The sequence below is a fragment of the Salvelinus namaycush genome, unplaced genomic scaffold (assembly GCF_016432855.1).
Source record: "Salvelinus namaycush isolate Seneca unplaced genomic scaffold, SaNama_1.0 Scaffold638, whole genome shotgun sequence".
NCBI lineage: Eukaryota > Metazoa > Chordata > Actinopteri > Salmoniformes > Salmonidae > Salvelinus > Salvelinus namaycush.
The window spans coordinates 38362-56448 of NW_024061351.1; the positions used below are offsets into that span (position 1 = coordinate 38362).

General features: G+C 42.8%; 1 protein-coding gene across 1 annotated transcript; it reads right to left on the bottom strand.

The window, feature by feature from the left end:
* Positions 1-2684: 2684 nt before the first annotated feature.
* Positions 2685-8107, bottom strand: LOC120042220 (tRNA-uridine aminocarboxypropyltransferase 1-like). Its single transcript, XM_038987082.1, has 5 exons — positions 8023-8107; positions 4884-5190; positions 4393-4536; positions 3881-4199; positions 2685-3689 (listed from the first exon to the last, which is right to left on the bottom strand). The coding sequence occupies exons 2-5, from the start codon at positions 5166-5168 to the stop codon at positions 3460-3462; spliced, it is 978 nt and encodes a 325-aa protein (XP_038843010.1). The 5' UTR covers positions 5169-5190; positions 8023-8107; the 3' UTR covers positions 2685-3459.
* Between the last annotated feature and the right edge of the window lie 9980 nt (positions 8108-18087).

Sequence of the window (18087 nt, forward strand, 5' to 3'; positions counted from 1 at the left end):
AACGATAGACTGGCTCTCAACCAGTAAACACCAGCAGCTCAAAACCCTGCAGCGTGTTGACCTAGCCTGTTAAAGGTAATGGAACCTACATGCACAGCGTTCACATACATACTCATTATGAACAAGCCGCATTGACAGATGTCCAGCGTAATGAATTCAACCCCAGCCGTTATCAAAATCTTTACACTTCTGTATTCACATAAATGCAGTACATTTTCTTTAGTCATTTTCTACAGACCAGGTGATATACCGTTCATAATTCAACATGACATGTTGCACAGTAACAACCATTCCTTAGAACATCACATCTGATGGGTGAACCTGAATCACTGAAAGACAGCGCCAAGAGTTTCAAGCTCTCGAATTAGAGCTGTACTTTGTCCTCCACATAAATCAAGAGTTTTAGACAGTAGCTAGGTTTCCATCAGAAAATTCTAAAATCTGCATAAAAACTATATGCATTTTCCCACCAGAGATGTGTTTACCAAATTGACTTGTGGATAAAAGGCTGATGTAGTGCACATACAAGTAACTTTAAAAAATAAATGGGGTTCCATCACATTTAACTCTACTGATGGTTTTGTTGCGTTCTATAGCAAATGGATCCACTCTGGACTTGGCATGTGCGTTCCAACCAACAGCTGCACTCGCAGATACAGTGTAGCTATAGCCTACATGAGATTATTATGGACAAAGAGCCAGATACAGTGTAGCTATAGCCTGCATGAGATTATTATGGACAAAGAGACAGATACGGTATAGCTATAGCCTACATGAGATTATGGACAAAAAGCCAGATACAGTGTAGCTATAGCCTACATGAGATTATTATGGACAAAGAGCCAGATACAGTGTAGCTATAGTCTACATGAGATTATTATGGACAAAGAGCCAGATACAGTGTAGCTATAGCCTGCATGAGATTATTATGGACAAAGAGCCAGATACGGTATAGCTATAGCCTACATGAGATTATGGACAAAAAGCCAGATACAGTGTAGCTATAGCCTACATGAGATTATTATGGACAAAGAGCCAGATACAGTGTAGCTATAGCCTGCATGAGATTATTATGGACAAAGAGCCAGATACAGTGTAGCTATAGCCTACATGAGATTATTATGGACAAAGAGCCAGACACAGTGTAGCTATAGCCTACATGAGATTATTATGGACAAAGAGACAGATACAGTGTAGCTATAGCCTACATGAGATTATTATGGACAAAGAGCCAGATACAGTGTAGCTATAGCCTGCATGAGATTATTATGGACAAAGAGCCAGATACAGTGTAGCTATAGCCTACATGAGATTATTATGGACAAAGAGCCAGACACAGTGTAGCTATAGCCTACATGAGATTATTATGGACAAAGAGCCAGACAGTGTAGCTATAGCCTACATGAGATTATTATGGACAAAGAGCCAGATACAGTGTAGCTATAGCCTACATGAGATTATTATGGACAAAGAGCCAGATACTGTGTAGCTAGAGCCTACATGAGATTATTATGGACAAAGAGCCAGATACTGTGTAGCTATAGCCTGCATGAGATTATTACAAAGAGACAGATACAGTGTAGCTATAGCCTACATGAGATTATTATGGACAAAGAGACAGATACAGTGTAGCTATAGCATGCATGAGATTATTATGGACAAAGAGACAGATACAGTGTAGCTATAGCCTGCATGAGATTATTATGGACAAAGAGACAGATTCTTTATTTGTCAAAACGGCAACAAAGCATCGATCATCATGTCACCAGAATAAGACCCTGGATATTTACTTTGATATCTATCTCAATATTAGTGCATAAAAGCATTTCCACTGCCATTTCTTGCATTATACATTTTAGACACAAAAAGATACTACCTCGTAGAGGTCGACCGATTAATCGGAATGGCCGATTTCAAGTTTTCATAACAATCGGTAATCGGTATTCCGATTACTAGTCCAACGCTCTAACCACCGGCCCTACATTGCACTCCACGAGGAGCCTGCGTGGCAGGCTGACTACCTGTTACGCGAGGGCAGCAAGAAGCCAAGGTAAGTTGCTAGCTAGCATTAAACTTATCTTATAAAAAACAATCTTAACATAATCACTAGTTAACTACACATGGTTGATGATATTACTAGTTTATCTAGTGTGTCCTGCGTTGCATATAATCGATGCGCCTACTTCGACAAACGTACCTAACCACCAATGTACCTAACCATAAACATCAATGCCTTTCTTTAAAATCAATACACAAGTATATATTTTTAAACCTGCATATTTAGTTAATATTGACTGCTAACATGAATTTCTTATAATTAGGGAAATTGTGTCACTTCTCTTCAGGGTATATGCAGTCAGGGTATATGCAGCAGTTTGGGCCGCCTGGCTCATTGCGAACTGTGTGAAGTCCATTTATTCCTAACAAAGGCCGTAATTAATTTGCCAGAATTGTACATAATTATGACATAACATTGAAGGTTGTGCAGTGTAACAGGAATATTTAGACTTAGGGATGCCATCCGTTAGATAAAATATGGAACAGTTCCGTATTTCACTGAAAGAATAAACATTTTGTTTTCGAAATGATAGTTTCCGGATTAGACCATTTTAATGACCAAAGGCTCGTATTTCTGTGTGTTATGTTATAATTAAGTCTATGATTTGATAGAGCAGTCTGACTGAGCGGTGGTAGGCAGCAGCAGGCTCGTAAGCATTCATTCAAACAGCACTTTCGTGCGTTTGCCAGCAGCTCTTCGCTGTGCTTCTACTGTCTCCCAGCGGTAGTTTTGGCCTCTCTCCTCCCTGCAGTCTCTGCGTCTCCCAGCGGTAGTTTTGGCCTCTCTCTCCTCCCTGCAGTCTCTGCGTCTCTCAGCGGTAGTTTTGGCCTCTCTCTCCTCCCTGCGGTAGTTTTGGCCTCTCTCTCCTCCCTGCGTCTCCCAGCGGTAGTTTTGGCCTCTCTCTCCTCCCTGCAGTCTCTGCGTCTCTCAGCGGTAGTTTTGGCCTCTCTCTCCTCCCTGCGTCTCCCAGCGGTAGTTTTGGCCTCTCTCTCCTCCCTGCAGTCTCTGCGTCTCTCAGCGGTAGTTTTGGCCTCTCTCTCCTCCCTGCGTCTCCCAGCGGTAGTTTTGGCCTCTCTCTCCTCCCTGCGTCTCCCAGCGGTAGTTTTGGCCTCTCTCTCCTCCCTGCAGTCTCTGCATCTCCCAGCAGTAGTTTTGGCCTCTCTCTCCTCCCTGCGTCTCCCAGCGGTAGTTTTGGCCTCTCTCTCCTCCCTGCAGCCTCAGCGTCTCTCAGCGGTAGTTTTGGCCTCTCTCTCCTCCCTGCAGCCTCAGCGTCTCCCAGCGGTAGTTTTGGCCTCTCTCCCCCTGCAGCCTCAGCGTCTCTCAGCGGTAGTTTTGGCCTCTCTCCCCCTGCAGCCTCAGCGTCTCCCAGCGGTAGTTTTGGCCTCTCTCCCCCTGCGTCCTCAGTGTCTCCCAGCGGTTGTCTTAGCCTTGTTGATCAGTGTGTGTAGGTAACAGTAGAAGTACATCAGGTTGTCATACTGTCCTGTGTACTCCTGTCTCAGACACAGCTCCTGGTAGTCCTTGAGGAAGTAGTAGACAGCCTCTATGGTTGCCAGGTAGGTGTCTGGAGAACCTTTCTGATGGCGCCAGAAACACGTCTTCCTGGTCTTCAGCTCCACGCGGAGCAACGCTGCAGGGACAGAGAAAGGAACAGCCCATCAGTCATTATCAGGGCCAGGAGTTTTTCCTGTTCACGTTGTGACCCGACCAGGAAAAACTCTGGGCTCTAGTTGTAGGCTATAACTAGGTAATAACAAAGTAGTTCCCCCATGTAATGTACAGCACTTTAAGCTACATCAATGCTATATCTATCATAATTACCCTGTAGTCTCTCATCTGTGATGATTCTGGTGGTCTGGTTCCATGTGCTGTCGATGAACACCACTCTCTGGAGGGGACAGGCTCCTGGTGTCTCAGTCTGGCCCTCTATCCCTGCTGCCCCTCCCCTCCCCTCTGTGTGTGTGGCTCCTGATGTCTGTCCCTCAGCCTGCTGTGTGGCCCCTGGCTCCTCAGCTCTGGGCCTCTTTGGGGACGGTTCCTCGTCAGGGGAGGCAGCTGACTTCATGTCAGCCAGGTTCTGTAATCTCCATGTCATCTCCTCCACTGAGACTGATCCAGGACCAGGGAACACCAGCACTACCTAAACATGCATGCGCGCACACACACACGTCATTTCAAGTCAACATAATACAAATGGTATTAATATTATCTAATAAGGTTACGTTAGAATGACACATTTTTATGTATATGACGTGGTAGACAAACTGTTTGTTTGTTAATCAGGCTCACATTGTTCTCTGAATATTTGTTCATACGAGGAAAAGCTGACTAACTTTGTCTGTGTCATCTTCATAGTCAGGTATGCAGGGGTAAGTGTAGATGGTGACATCATCAGGGGCGAGGATCTTGGCGTGTATGGCTGTGCTCTTCCCATCAACCTCACTGGGATGCTTGATGATGTCAATCTTTATAGGGAGCTGCAAACACAAGTTAGAGGAAGTTTACAGTGTGACCAACCATGTTCATCAATTACAGGTCAGGTATTACCAATACAAACAGTCAACACATGTACTGTGAATTGTCTCAAACTTGTATCTATGTGTTCTTTCATGTTTGGCTGTAACAAAAGCCTGCATCTGCACCAGAACCGAAGTACACTTCAATCTAGTGTGTGAGGCACCGTAAGTAGTACTACTATCTCTGACACCCCATGTCTGCAGGCTAGTGCTTTAATAAAACCAATCAGATTAGGCCACTACAAGCCTGTGTGTGTTAAATTTAATAGGACCAATAAGGAGAACCGAGCGCCAGATCTTTCCCTGACCTTGACGGAGGGGATTTCCTGCTGGCTGACGCCCACTAAAGAGCAGCAGGTGTAGCAGAAGAACATCCGGGAGCCTCCGCAGCTAGAACACTTCAGCCTGCCCCTCTGCTGCGCCTGCTCCAGCTCCCTGTGGGGAGCCAGCTTCAGGCCATGGAGGGGAGGGGAGGCAGGGACAGGGTTCTGTTTGGAGTCCTTGTCAGGATGTTGGGTTTTAGCCAGTGGTGATTTGGGAGAGGAGGACATGTCCACGCCGCCGGGACGGGCTAGCACGTCCGAACTGGACATCCTGCTGACTAACTGGAGGTGGCTGACAACAAACAAAACATCAAACTGGAGAATCAGGTGCACAGCCTGGGACGTAGTTATACCAGTTAGCTAGGTAGTTGGCTCGCTACTAAGCAAGTCACAACAAATAAGTCAAAAGCCTGCATTTCAAAACATTGCAATGTGGATAACTCATTCAAAAGATATAGAATTTTAAATCAATGGTCACTTCAATTGTCACAAGAAAATGCAATGAGTAATTTCAACAACAAAAAATATATGGTTTTAAATACATTAATACCAATAACGAAAAAATACAATGTTGACACAGGTATGTTGAGAATATTGGTCTATAGAGAGAACTTTTCTACCCATCTCAGTTAAAGTGGGGTGGGAAATACTCAGTAGGTTCTCTACTAACCAAATATGGTTCGTTTTGGAGTGGGACTGTAATACATACCCAGCAGCACTTCGTTCTCTACCCCCTCTAACGCCCAATGCAATATACTGTAATAGACAGTACATGGGATACATATTGGCTTGTAGAGAGAAAGGTATAACAAGTTGTCTCAGCTAACATGGGCTGGGAAATACTCCGTAGGGTCTCTACCAGGGTTTCCATTAGCTGGTAATTGCCTGCTTTAAGACGTTCTTTTTTTATGCAGATATAAATTCTGCTTGACCGGGAGAAAAAAACAATGGTAGACAGCCTATCAGTGCATCACCCACCACTTCACAATGTGAGCTGGAGGCAGTATGCATGTTTAAAACATACTTAATTGTTTGAAACCTGAATGTTTTACCACATTGTGAGGCATGTCTTACATTGCTTGAAAATCCAACCATAGAAACATGGAGGGAATTATTTTATAAAGACTTCATAGGCGTCACACGAGTTTCAAGTTTGGGGAGCATATTTCTTCTACCGATCTGTGCCAGTTATGATCTTCATACGCACATTTTCATGGAATAGTTTCATTTCAACAATAACATTTGTGTTTCTCAATCATTGTCTCGTGGTTAATCAAAACATTCTTAATGTTAATCAGCACCAGTCTCTGACATATGGACACATTTATACACTGATCATTGGCGGTTAAATAGCTTAAATGATCGCATGGAGCTCAGAGATGGCCAATGCAGCCGTTGGCCTAGAACTTTCATTATCAACTAAGTTAAAATACATAAAGCCGACAAATAAAAACAGTAGAAAATATACTGATAAATTCAGATTCTTTCACATTCATCTCTCAACTCAGCTTGTCTGCATGTCTCCCTTTATATCTGTCTGTCTTGGCTTGAGCTATCACTAGTGAAGCGCAACATTGTATCAAATCAATCAACTGGATCTGACCCAAAGCTGTCTCTAGTGAACTTGTAACGATCAACTAGTCTATTCCGGGCCCTCAGAGTTTCCCAGATTTTTGCGCAAGGGAAAAACTTATAGATTGTTGGAAATCGTTTTCAAATAGGCCTACTGTAAGGAACTATTAGGCAATCATTTGCAATGGATGTAATTAAAAAAAATCTAACTTTTGACTGACTGTGTGAGGTGAAGAAAAAATTACTGAGAAGCTCAGCTTATTAGTGGTGGACATGATGATTTAAGACAATCAAAAATCGAACATCCCCAAATGGGCATTTTCTTACATTTGCGTGCAGCAGGCCAGGTAGGCTACTTCTATGCGTGCTCAGGCGTGTGTGTTCCCTCAACATTAACAAGACAGAAACAAGGCCCATGCTCATTGCTCACATGGAGCACTCCAAACAAATGACAATGACTACTGACTATTTCCCAACCCACTTTAGCTGAGACTGGTCAAAAAGTTCTCTACAAGCCAATGTGTATTGATTTGGGGACTATAGATTTTTTTATTTAACTAGGCAGATTGGGTGGAGTGAAAAGCCAGCAGCAGGCTGTGCGACACAGCCCACCTCCAAAACTAGTAGAGACCCTACTGAGTATTTCCCACCACACTTTAGCTGAGACAGGCATAGCCGCAGGAAGTAGGGGTGCTGTATCGCAAAAAAAATTGAAATAAAAAAAACGGAACCTTTTTTTGGGTGGGGGTTCCACAAAAGTAGTGCACAGAACAATGAGACAGATATTTCACCGGATGTATAAATGTGAAACCTCCGCTTGGCGTTTCCATTCACTACCAAATATGGTAGTAAGAGGAAGCCCAATGGGAGAAGATGGATTTTGGCCGATATTGTGCAAATTTTCTCATTGATGAAACATTTGATCTCAGTACAGTTTTCTGTTCCCAAAACTCGAATATGTTATTTACAGAGTGGACTGCGTTTTGTAGACTTTAACCTTTACCAAAGTTGTAAAAAATTGCGTGGTTTAGAAGGAGCGCAAAGGTGAATTGAGTTATTGCACACTTCAAAGTTGGAGTTCCTAACGGAAATATGCATATTATTGCTAGAACGGGCTAATATAATCTCGCTAGCTCGTGCTTGGCTCTGCCCACTATGACTAATTTGTTCCGATTGGAAACGACAGACTGTGGTCTATCTTGGTTTAGTTATAAAAGTATTTGGTTGTACTGCACCAGAGTGCTAAAATATATATATATATATATATATATATATATATATATATTACCAAAGTTTAGCATGTCTTTGCAGGGGGAATGCCGGGCATAATATCCTGTTGCTAGGAGAACGGTAATGTCAGCACTGCAGCGTGCAAGCAAAGAGTTTTATAACTAACCCATTGTGCTAACTTAGTTAGCTAGAATCTTGTTGCAGATAATGATAGCTAGCTAAATTAGCTTGAGGCTATAAACACGTTCATATAGCGATACAAGAAATGTTTTTATGTAACAGTGGAAGACATAAATCCCATTTCACAATTCATTAACGTTACCTGTTTAAAATGAGACTTGATCCAATTGATTTAGAGCAATTGTCGATGTACTCTGAAGCGGAGCAAGCATGGACTCGTTCTACGCCGGAAGTGTCAACCGGAAGAATTTAGCGGCGCGAATGTTAATTACAGCTGTTACCTAGCAACGGAACACATGCGTAATATTTTGACAGTCAGGGCTAAGCATCTTTGGAGCGTCAGAGACAAAACATGGCTAAACAACAAGACCCAGAGGACGATGAAGAAATCCTGAGCACGTTTGAAAAGTTTGTTCGGAATCAGGGACTGGTAAGAAAAGCCTTATAAACAATGGCTATTTATTAGATACTGCTGCCAATGTGTTAATTTGACGTTAGCTAACATTTACATTACATTTAAGTCATTTAGCAGAGGCTCTTATCCAGAGCGACTTACAAATTGGAAAGTTCATACATATTCATCCTGGTCCCCCCGTGGGAATTGAACCCTGGTCCCCCCGTGGGAATTGAACCCACAACCCTGGCGTTGCCATGCTCTACCAACTGAGCCACACGGGACCACACGTTAACAAGTAGTTCCTAGCACAGTCCAGGCAAGAAAGATTACATAGTGTAGGCAATTTTGTTTTCTACCATGTGTTAAGCTGTAAGAATTCACTTGCTAATTGTATACACTACCGGTCAAAAGTTTTAGAACACCTACTCATTCAAGGGTTTTTCTTAATTTTTACTATATTCTACATTGTAGAATAATAGTGAAGACATCAAAACTATGAAATAACACATATGGAATCATGTAGTAACCCAAAAAAGTGTTAAACAAATCAAAATATATTTGAGATTCTTCAAATAGTCACCCTATTTGAAGGAGTTCCTACATATGCTGAGCACTTGTTGGCTGCTTTTCCTTCACTCTGCGGTCCGACTCATCCCAAACCATCTCAATTGGGTTGAGGTTGGGTGATTGTGGAGGCCAGGTCATCTGATGCAGCACTCCATCACTCGCCTTCTTGGTAAAATAGCCCTTACACAGCCTGGAGGTGTGTTCGGTCATTGTCCTGTTGAAAAACAAATGATAGTCCCAAACCAAGCCCAAACCCGATGGGATGGCATATTGCTGCAGAATGCTGTGGTAGTCATGCTGGTTAAGTGTGCCTTGAATTCTAAATAAATCACAGACAGTGTCACCAGCAAAGCACCCCCACACCATCACACCTCCTCCTCCATGCTTTACGGTGGGAAATACACATGCAGAGATCATCCGTTCACCCACATCACGTCTCACAAAGATATGGTGGTTGGAACCAAAAATCTCTAATTTGGACTCCAGACCAAAGGACAAATTTCCACTGGTCTAATGTCCATTGCTCATGTTTCTTGGCCCAAGCAAGTCTTTTCTTCTTATTGGTGTCCTTTAGTAGTGGTTTCTTTGCAGCAATTCGACACTGAAGGCCTGATTCACACAGTCTCATCTGAACAGTTTATGTTGAGATGTGTCTGTTACTTGAACTCTGTGAAGCATTTATTTGGGCTGCAATTTCTGAGGCTGGTAACTCTAATGAACTTATCCTCTGCAGCAGAGGTAACTCTGGGTCTTCCTTTCCTGTGGCGGTCCTCATGAGAGCCAGTTTCATCATAGCGCTTGATGGTTTTTGCGACTGCGCTTGAAGAAACTTTCAAAGTTCTTGAAATGTTCCGTATTGACTGACCTTCATGTCTTAAAGTAATGATGGTCTGTTGTTTCTCTTTGCATATTTCAGCAGTTCATAATATGGACTTGGTCAATTACCAAAATAGGGCTATCTTCTGTATACCACCCCTACCTTGTCACAACACAACTGATTGGCTCAAACGCATTAGGAAGGAAAGAAATTCCACAAATGAACTTTTAAGAAATGCATTCCAGGTGACTACCTCATAAAGATGTTTTAGAGAATGCCAAGAGTGTGCAAAGCTGCATCAAGGCAGAGGGTGGCTATTTGAAGAATCTCAAATATAAAATATATTTTGATTTGTTTTACACTTTTTTGGTTACTACATGATTCTATATGTGTTATTTCATAGTTTTTATGTCTTCACTAATATTCTAAAATGTAGAAAATAGTAAAAAATAAAGAAAAACCCTTGAATGAGTATAGGTGTTCTAAACCTTTTGACCGGTAGTGTAGGTATTTGAGATGGATAACAGCATGATAATAATCAACATAAATACTCACATAGGTCTACATCATGATACTGAAACGGTCTCTCAACATTTTCTGTAGGTTGACTGGCCCGTGGCGTTTGAGGAGAATATAGAGATATCATCCCACTTCAAACATTACAGTCATCCCAGACAGATATATGACTACTTTAAAGTAAACGTGCCATTCCCAGTGGACGTCACCATGTCCTTCTCCAAGAGCATAGAGGAGCTATATTCCAAGATAAAACTACATGCATCCATAATGTCACAAGAACAGAGCAAAAACCAGAATGCGGAGTCAGTGTTTGATGACATGAATAAATGTAAGTAGCTACACTACCCACAGCTCTCAAATCCACCAGCAGGCCAAATTGTGTATTTCTAACCCAGGTCATTGAAACATAGGGCTGCTGTGAAGTGGTGATACCGTTGCCATTATCTCAATGTTTCTTTCTCAGATAAAATGTATGTGCAAAGAGCACATCGAATCATCAAAGAGCAGGTAATGATTTTTAGACAGTGAAATTGCAGAGTTGCAGTTATAATTATTTGTATTAGATTTGATCATTTATATAGGATGATTCTGATTCACAACAACATTGACTGTTTCATTCCAGAGTGAGGCAGTGTCGCGGAGCTTGGACATCAAGGTGAGTCTGTTGTCTTGTCTGTTTATGGCTCTTTACACCATGAGGGACATATCTCTCTGGTGTTTACTTAGTTAAACTAATGAGTTGTGTTTCTCCAGGACTATGACTACCCAGGGTTTGATGTAGTCGAGGACACTGACATCCCAGGACATCCTGATGCCTTACAGCATTTGGACAGCGTCTCAGAGGCCCAAGGCTTTAATGTACGTACCTGCAATCTCGTGTGTGTGTGTGTGTGTGTGTGTGTGTGTGTGTGTGTGTGTGTGTGTGTGTGTGTGTGTGTGTGTGTGTGTGTGTGTGTGTGTGTGTGTGTGTGTGTGTGTGTGTGTGTGTGTGTGTGTGTGTGTGTGTGTGTGTACGTACCAGACCAGAGTTCTGCTCTCCCTCATCACAGGGGAATACTGTGGCAGCTCTGCAACCAATCACGTTCATCTAAGGAGCAGCCAGGCTCCTATTAAAGTCCTGTAGTATTAACAGTCCCAGGCTGCATACTAAATGGTACCCTATTCCCTATATAGTGCACTACTTTTAACCAGGACCCGTAGAGTTTCCCATAGGGCTCTGGTCAAAAGTAGTGCACTATACAGTATACAGAAACGGAGAGACAAATGAAAGGCAGAGTTAACCAGCGCTGGGCTAGGTCTTATTTATGACCACAAACACTAATATCCATCCATTGCGCTGAAAGCCAGATGTGGCCGGTCCGGGTGATGGAGAGCAGACTTGTTATGTTATGTCAGGTCTCACAGATACCTGAGCTGTCACAGCTTTTAGGAAAAAGAGAAAGGGATCGCATGCAAACTTCGCATGCACGTCAAGCACATGTGTATTGAATGTGGCCTTCTCCCGCTCTCGTGCATGCGATCGGATTCGACTGCATTCCAAACACATATGATTAATCTCTCACATATGTACTGTAGCTATGCTGCTGTGTGGCAGTCTTTAACGGTAGGGTGGATTGGTATTCATTGAAAAGTAGATTAGAGATTAGCTAGTTATCTGTAATGCTTTATTTAACACTCCTGTGTCAGCTGGTATTTACCGACACAATTGGTAACAACCTACCAACAGCTAAGGTCGTGGTGGCTGTTTCAATGAGTTATCAAAATACTAAAGAATAATTATTGTGCAATTATTATGTAATTACCACTTTGCAATTACCATTTAATTGCTGTGTACATAACAGGACAATTCCTTCTCATTGGGGTCAGGCTAATCATCATTAATCCTGCCGTGTGTGTGTGTGCATGTGTGTGTGATTCTTTACTGCAGCTAGGCTTCCTGAAGATCTGGAGGCCGTTCTTTCTGTGTGATCTGTCCGTGGCTGTTCTCAAAGACACATTCTGGTGGTTCTTCCTCCACACATTTAAGGTGACTTCACTCCAACCTTTGTGATGCACTGTATCAACGCACAATGCAACCAAGACATGTAACTTTGATACATATATTAATATGAGGCAGATGATGGGGGAGACTAGTCTTTTCCTCCAGCCATCATCCATCACTGGTAATATAGTATTTATAGATGAATGTGATTTATAGGAAATGCGTGCAGTGATGATCTTATCTGAAGGTTTCTGCCAGATTCCACAACTAAGTTATGATATGCTCAGTATTAAGTAGAGGCAGTCTTCCACACGTATGCACAATAGAAAGCGTATGCACAATAGAACTATTGAAATATCTAAATATTGTACGTAATAGTTCCTGATAGAGTTGAGTAAATGATGAAATGTATGGCTCTGTGCGTACATTTATTTTAGAATATGTTCTGACAGTTGTTGGATGCTGTCAGGTTAGGTAGCCTGCAGTACCTTACAGTGTGGAATTGTGTGTCAATATCCTCCCAGCCTAATGTGGAGGAGGAGAGCCAGTTGTTTGATCGGATTTCTGGAGCCTTTGTCTCTCTGCTGATGACCGTTCAGATGGACCTGAAGGACAAGCTCTTTAAGGTACTTATGTATATTTAACAAACACTGTTATCCAGAGAGACTTACATTCAGAGCATTCAGCTGTCACAGTCATTGCAAGTAGAACCTTCTTCAAAAACAGCTGCTGTCTGCAAAATCCCTGCCCTTAACTTACTTGAAGAAAAGACAAGTGTGAGTGTTTGTGCAAGACAAGACAGGTGCACCAGTTACAGTAAAGACTGTGTGTGTTCCAGGTGTATGCAGACTGCCTGGCCCAGGCGGTTTACGCAGCGTTCTACGGAGCGTTCCCTGAGTCCATGGAACGTCTAGGCCATGACTTCAAGACAGACCTGACTGACCTCATCTCCCTCTGGGTGTCAGGTTAGTGTTATTGTTTGGGTCTGGTGATCATGGCATGCAACCACATCACGCTGTATTTAGAGAGCAGTTTAACATCTCAATGCATTACAGACTTTCTAAACAACAAAATGACAAACTGTAAATGACAAAGAACAACAAATATCAAATCAAAATGTATTTGTCACATGCTTGGTAAACAACAGGTACAGACTAACAGGGAAATGCTTACTTACGGGCCCTTCTCAACAATGCAGAGAGAAAATAGAAACATTTTAGAATGAAATTGTAACACGAGGAATAAATACACAGTGAGTAATGATAACTTGGCTATATACACGGGGTGCCAGTACTGAGTCGATGTGCAGGGGTACAATGTAATTTAGGTAGATATGTACATATAGGTAGTGGTAAAGTGACTATGCAAAAGGATAGATAACAAACAGTAGCAGCAGCGTATGTGATGAGTCAAAAGAGTTGGTGCAAAAAGGGTCAATGCAGATAGTCCGGGTAGCTATGTTGTTAACTATTTATCAGTCTTATGGCTTGGGGGTAGAAGCTGTTCAGGGTGTTGTTGGTTCCAGACCAACAACACCGGTATCGCTTGCCATTCGGTAGCAGAGACACCAGTCTATGTCTTGGGTGGCTGGAGTCTGACAGTTTTTGGGCCGTCCTTTGATAAGAACAACATACAGTTAGTGTTTAAAAATAGTTTGTCTGTCTCCCGTGTGTCTCTGTTAGGTGTGAAGCCCACCCTGTTGTCATGGCAGAGCTGGAATCTGGGCTGGCTGGATCCTGTAGACACGTCCGGGAAGAGCCATGGAGAGTCAGCATGTGGTAAGACCTGATCTACTGACCTGTTGTTTCAGATTCACAGAGGGTTTACATCTACTGACCTGTTGTTTCAGATTCACATCTACTGACCTGTTGTTTCAGATTCACATCTACTGACCTGTTGTTTCAGATTCACATCTACTGACCTGTTGTTTCAGATTTACTGAGGGTTTACATCTACTGACCTGTGGTTTCAGATTCCCGGAGGGTTTACATCTACTGACCTGTTGTTTCAGATTCACGGAGGGTCTACTGACCTGTTGTTTCAGACTGACTGAGGGTTTAGACTAAACCTACTGACCTGTTGTTTCAGACTGACTGAGGGTTTAGACTAAACCTACTGACCTGTTGTTTCAGACTGACTGAGGGTTTAGACTAAACCTACTGACCTGTTGTTTCAGACTGACTGAGGGTTTAGACTAAACCTACTGACCTGTTGTTTCAGACTGACTGAGGGTTTAGACTAAACCTACTGACCTGTTGTTTCAGACTGACTGAGGGTTTAGACTAAACCTACTGACCTGTTGTTTCAGACTGACTGAGGGTTTAGACTAAACCTACTGACCTGTTGTTTCAGACTGACTGAGGGTTTAGGCTAAACCTACTGACCTGTTGTTTCAGACTGACTGAGGGTTTAGACTAAACCTACTGACCTGTTGTTTCAGACTGACTGAGGGTTTAGACTAAACCTACTGACCTGTTGTTTCAGACTGACTGAGGGTTTAGACTAAACCTACTGACCTGTTGTTTCAGACTGACTGAGGGTTTAGGCTAAACCTACTGACCTGTTGTTTCAGACTGACTGAGGGTTTAGACTAAACCTACTGACCTGTTGTTTCAGACTGACTGAGGGTTTAGGCTAAACCTACTGACCTGTTGTTTCAGACTGACTGAGGGTTTAGACTAAACCTACTGACCTGTTGTTTCAGATTGACTGAGGGTTTAGACTAAACCTACTGACCTGTTGTTTCAGACTGACTGAGGGTTTAGGCTAAACCTACTGACCTGGTGTTTCAGACTGACTGAGGGTTTAGACTAAACCTACTGACCTGTTGTTTCAGATTGACTGAGGGTTTAGACTAAACCTACTGACCTGTTGTTTCAGACTGACTGAGGGTTTAGGCTAAACCTACTGACCTGTTGTTTCAGACTGACTGAGGGTTTAGGCTAAACCTACTGACCTGTTGTTTCAGACTGACTGAGGGTTTAGGCTAAACCTACTGCCTGTTGTTTCAGACTGACTGAGGGTTTAGACTAAACCTACTGACCTGTTGTTTCAGACTGACTGAGGGTTTAGGCTAAACCTACTGACCTGTTGTTTCAGACTGACTGAGGGTTTAGACTAAACCTACTGACCTGTTGTTTCAGACTGACTGAGGGTTTAGGCTAAACCTACTGACCTGTTGTTTCAGACTGACTGAGGGTTTAGACTAAACCTACTGACCTGTTGTTTCAGATTGACTGAGGGTTTAGGCTACATCTATTCTGTCACATAACGCTGTGATGTAGTGAAGGCATGACTTGATAGTTAGACGTTAAACTGTCCAGTCATCCTGACTGTGGTGCCGTGGCCTCGCTGAGTGTTGGCACACAACAAACCATCACTGCACTGTGGACAGCTTTAGAGGAGGGACATAACTGAATACTTACCAGAAAGTGGGAAATGAAATTCATTCACTTATATTCTCACAATATTCTGTTGATCTTGGTTTGTAGCTTGTGCTCATAACTCTCAGCCATGGATTTATACGGTGTGTGTGTGTGTGTGTGTGTGTGTGTGTGTGTGTGTGTGTGTGTGTGTGTGTGTGTGTGTGTGTGTGTGTGTGTGTGTGTGTGTGTGTGTGTGTGTGTAACTGATTATCTCTCTCTGTGGTTTAGATTTGTCACTAGACAGGAGAGTGTGTAATGTTAGTGCTGTTTCAAAGTGTTGTGGTGTTCTGGGGGTTCCGTGCTAAGCTTCCAAACACTCCAGACTCTCTGGGGGAAACAAGGTTCAAATGTATCAAGTTCAGCTGCTGCCAGGGCCTCCCTGGGTCTCCCCCTCCTCTACCTCCCCCGAGTCTCCCCCTGGAACCCCCTACACCCTCCTGCCTCTCCCCTTGTTTCCCCTCTCACCCCTACCCTTCCCTCCACACATGCTGTTGGCATTAAGCACACATGTTGTCTCATTTGTTCCTGCTTCGCCACAAATGCATGCAGGGCCTACTGCCGTCCGCTGTGCTTAAAGTGTGTCTCTGGATCGTAGTAGATCGTTCCTCACATTACTTTAACAAGTGGAGAGTTTGCTGCTGTGCAACACTGATGTTGCTGATGTTACTGTAGCTGATTCCACTCATCACCAGCGTTCATGCCACTCTGACTCGATCTGCATCCCAAATGGCATCCTATTCTCCTTGGTCAAAAGTAGTGCACTATATAGGGGATTTGGTGCCATTTGGGTTTAGACTAAACCTACTGACCTGTTGTTTCAGACTGACTGAGGGTTTAGGCTAAGCCTACTGACCTGTTGTTTCAGACTGACTGAGGGTTTAGACTAAGCCTACTGACCTGTTGTTTCAGACTGACTGAGGGTTTAGGCTAAGCCTACTGACCTGTTGTTTCAGACTGACTGAGGGTTTAGGCTAAGCCTACTGACCTGTTGTTTCAGACTGACTGAGGGTTTAGGCTAAACCTACTGACCTGTTGTTTCAGACTGACTGAGGGTTTAGGCTAAGCCTACTGACCTGTTGTTTCAGACTGACTGAGGGTTTAGGCTAAGCCTACTGACCTGTTGTTTCAGACTGACTGAGGGTTTAGGCTAAACCTACTGACCTGTTGTTTCAGACTGACTGAGGGTTTAGGCTAAGCCTACTGACCTGTTGTTTCAGATTGACTGAGGGTTTAGGCTAAGCCTACTGAACTTTTGTTTCAGATTGACTGAGGGTTATCCTTTTCATTATCCACATTCACAGTATTGTTGAATAATAGTGTTGAGACCAGTCAGGCTACTGTTCTGCCTGTCTCAGGTTCCATCTTGTTTTGGTGATGTTCTTTAGGCCTTTTGGTTGCAGACCACAGGACAAACATAATATACAACAAACTGGAATAAAAGAGACTGGACGACCCCTAATATTTGTATGGTTTCTATTTCTACAGCCAAGCAAAAGGGAAGGAGAGGTGATCGTCTTGGAATGTTTGGGATACATGTTTGACTCCCTACAGATGTAGGATCTTAATTTGATCACCCTGTTGAAGGATAACTTTCCTGCAATGCAGGACATTTAAAACTTGTAGTGTATTTTTGGTTAGAAAAGGCTTCTGAAGTTTGTAATTTCCACTATGTGTCTGTCTTCCATTATTTATTTTAGACAGGTCTAAAGAAATGTAGTCTATTTCAGAAGAACAGAAAAGCATACTCTGAGACCTTATGTTAGGCCCTGATCTGGCTATGTCATATGGTTGTGGGCTACACTACTTCATTGGGCTCCTGAGTTGCGCAGCGGTCTAAGGCACTGCATCTCAGTGCTACAGACATCCTGGTTCGAATCCAGGCTGTATCACAACCGGCCGTGATTGGGAGTCCCATAGGGCGGCGCACAATTGGCCCAGCGTCGTCCGGGTTTGGCCGGTGTAGGCCGTCATTGTAAATAATAATTTGTTCTTAACTGACTTGCCTAGTTAAATATAGGTAAAAATATATTTATAATAAAAAAATATTAAGCAGACATGTTTGCTTAGAATTCCGTGGAATTATTTTATAGTATGAAGAATGCAATTGAACATAACTGAATAAAATATAAATGATATTTTCTCCTAACGATTGGAGGGAGTGCGCACATCCGGCTATTCTGTGTTGACCAGTTAACAAAGAAACAGGTCCTCCTATATGCTTCATTTAGAGTTATTTATGCAACTTTAGTTGTGATACAAACATTGGGCTGTATGTTTAGATTTTTAATACATTCTAAGGCTGTATGTGACTCTAATGATGATATGAAAAAAGTTGCATGAAAGGCCTGAGCTCTGCTTTGTTTCTTTACACAGGCTGAACACACTTCATCACTCTCATTCACAATTTGACAAGCACTTGATCATGCCTCGAATTTCCCAGTGGCATCCCACTGAAAAAATCATTCCTTTTGCGGCCAGTGGATGTTGTGTCCTTGGATTGA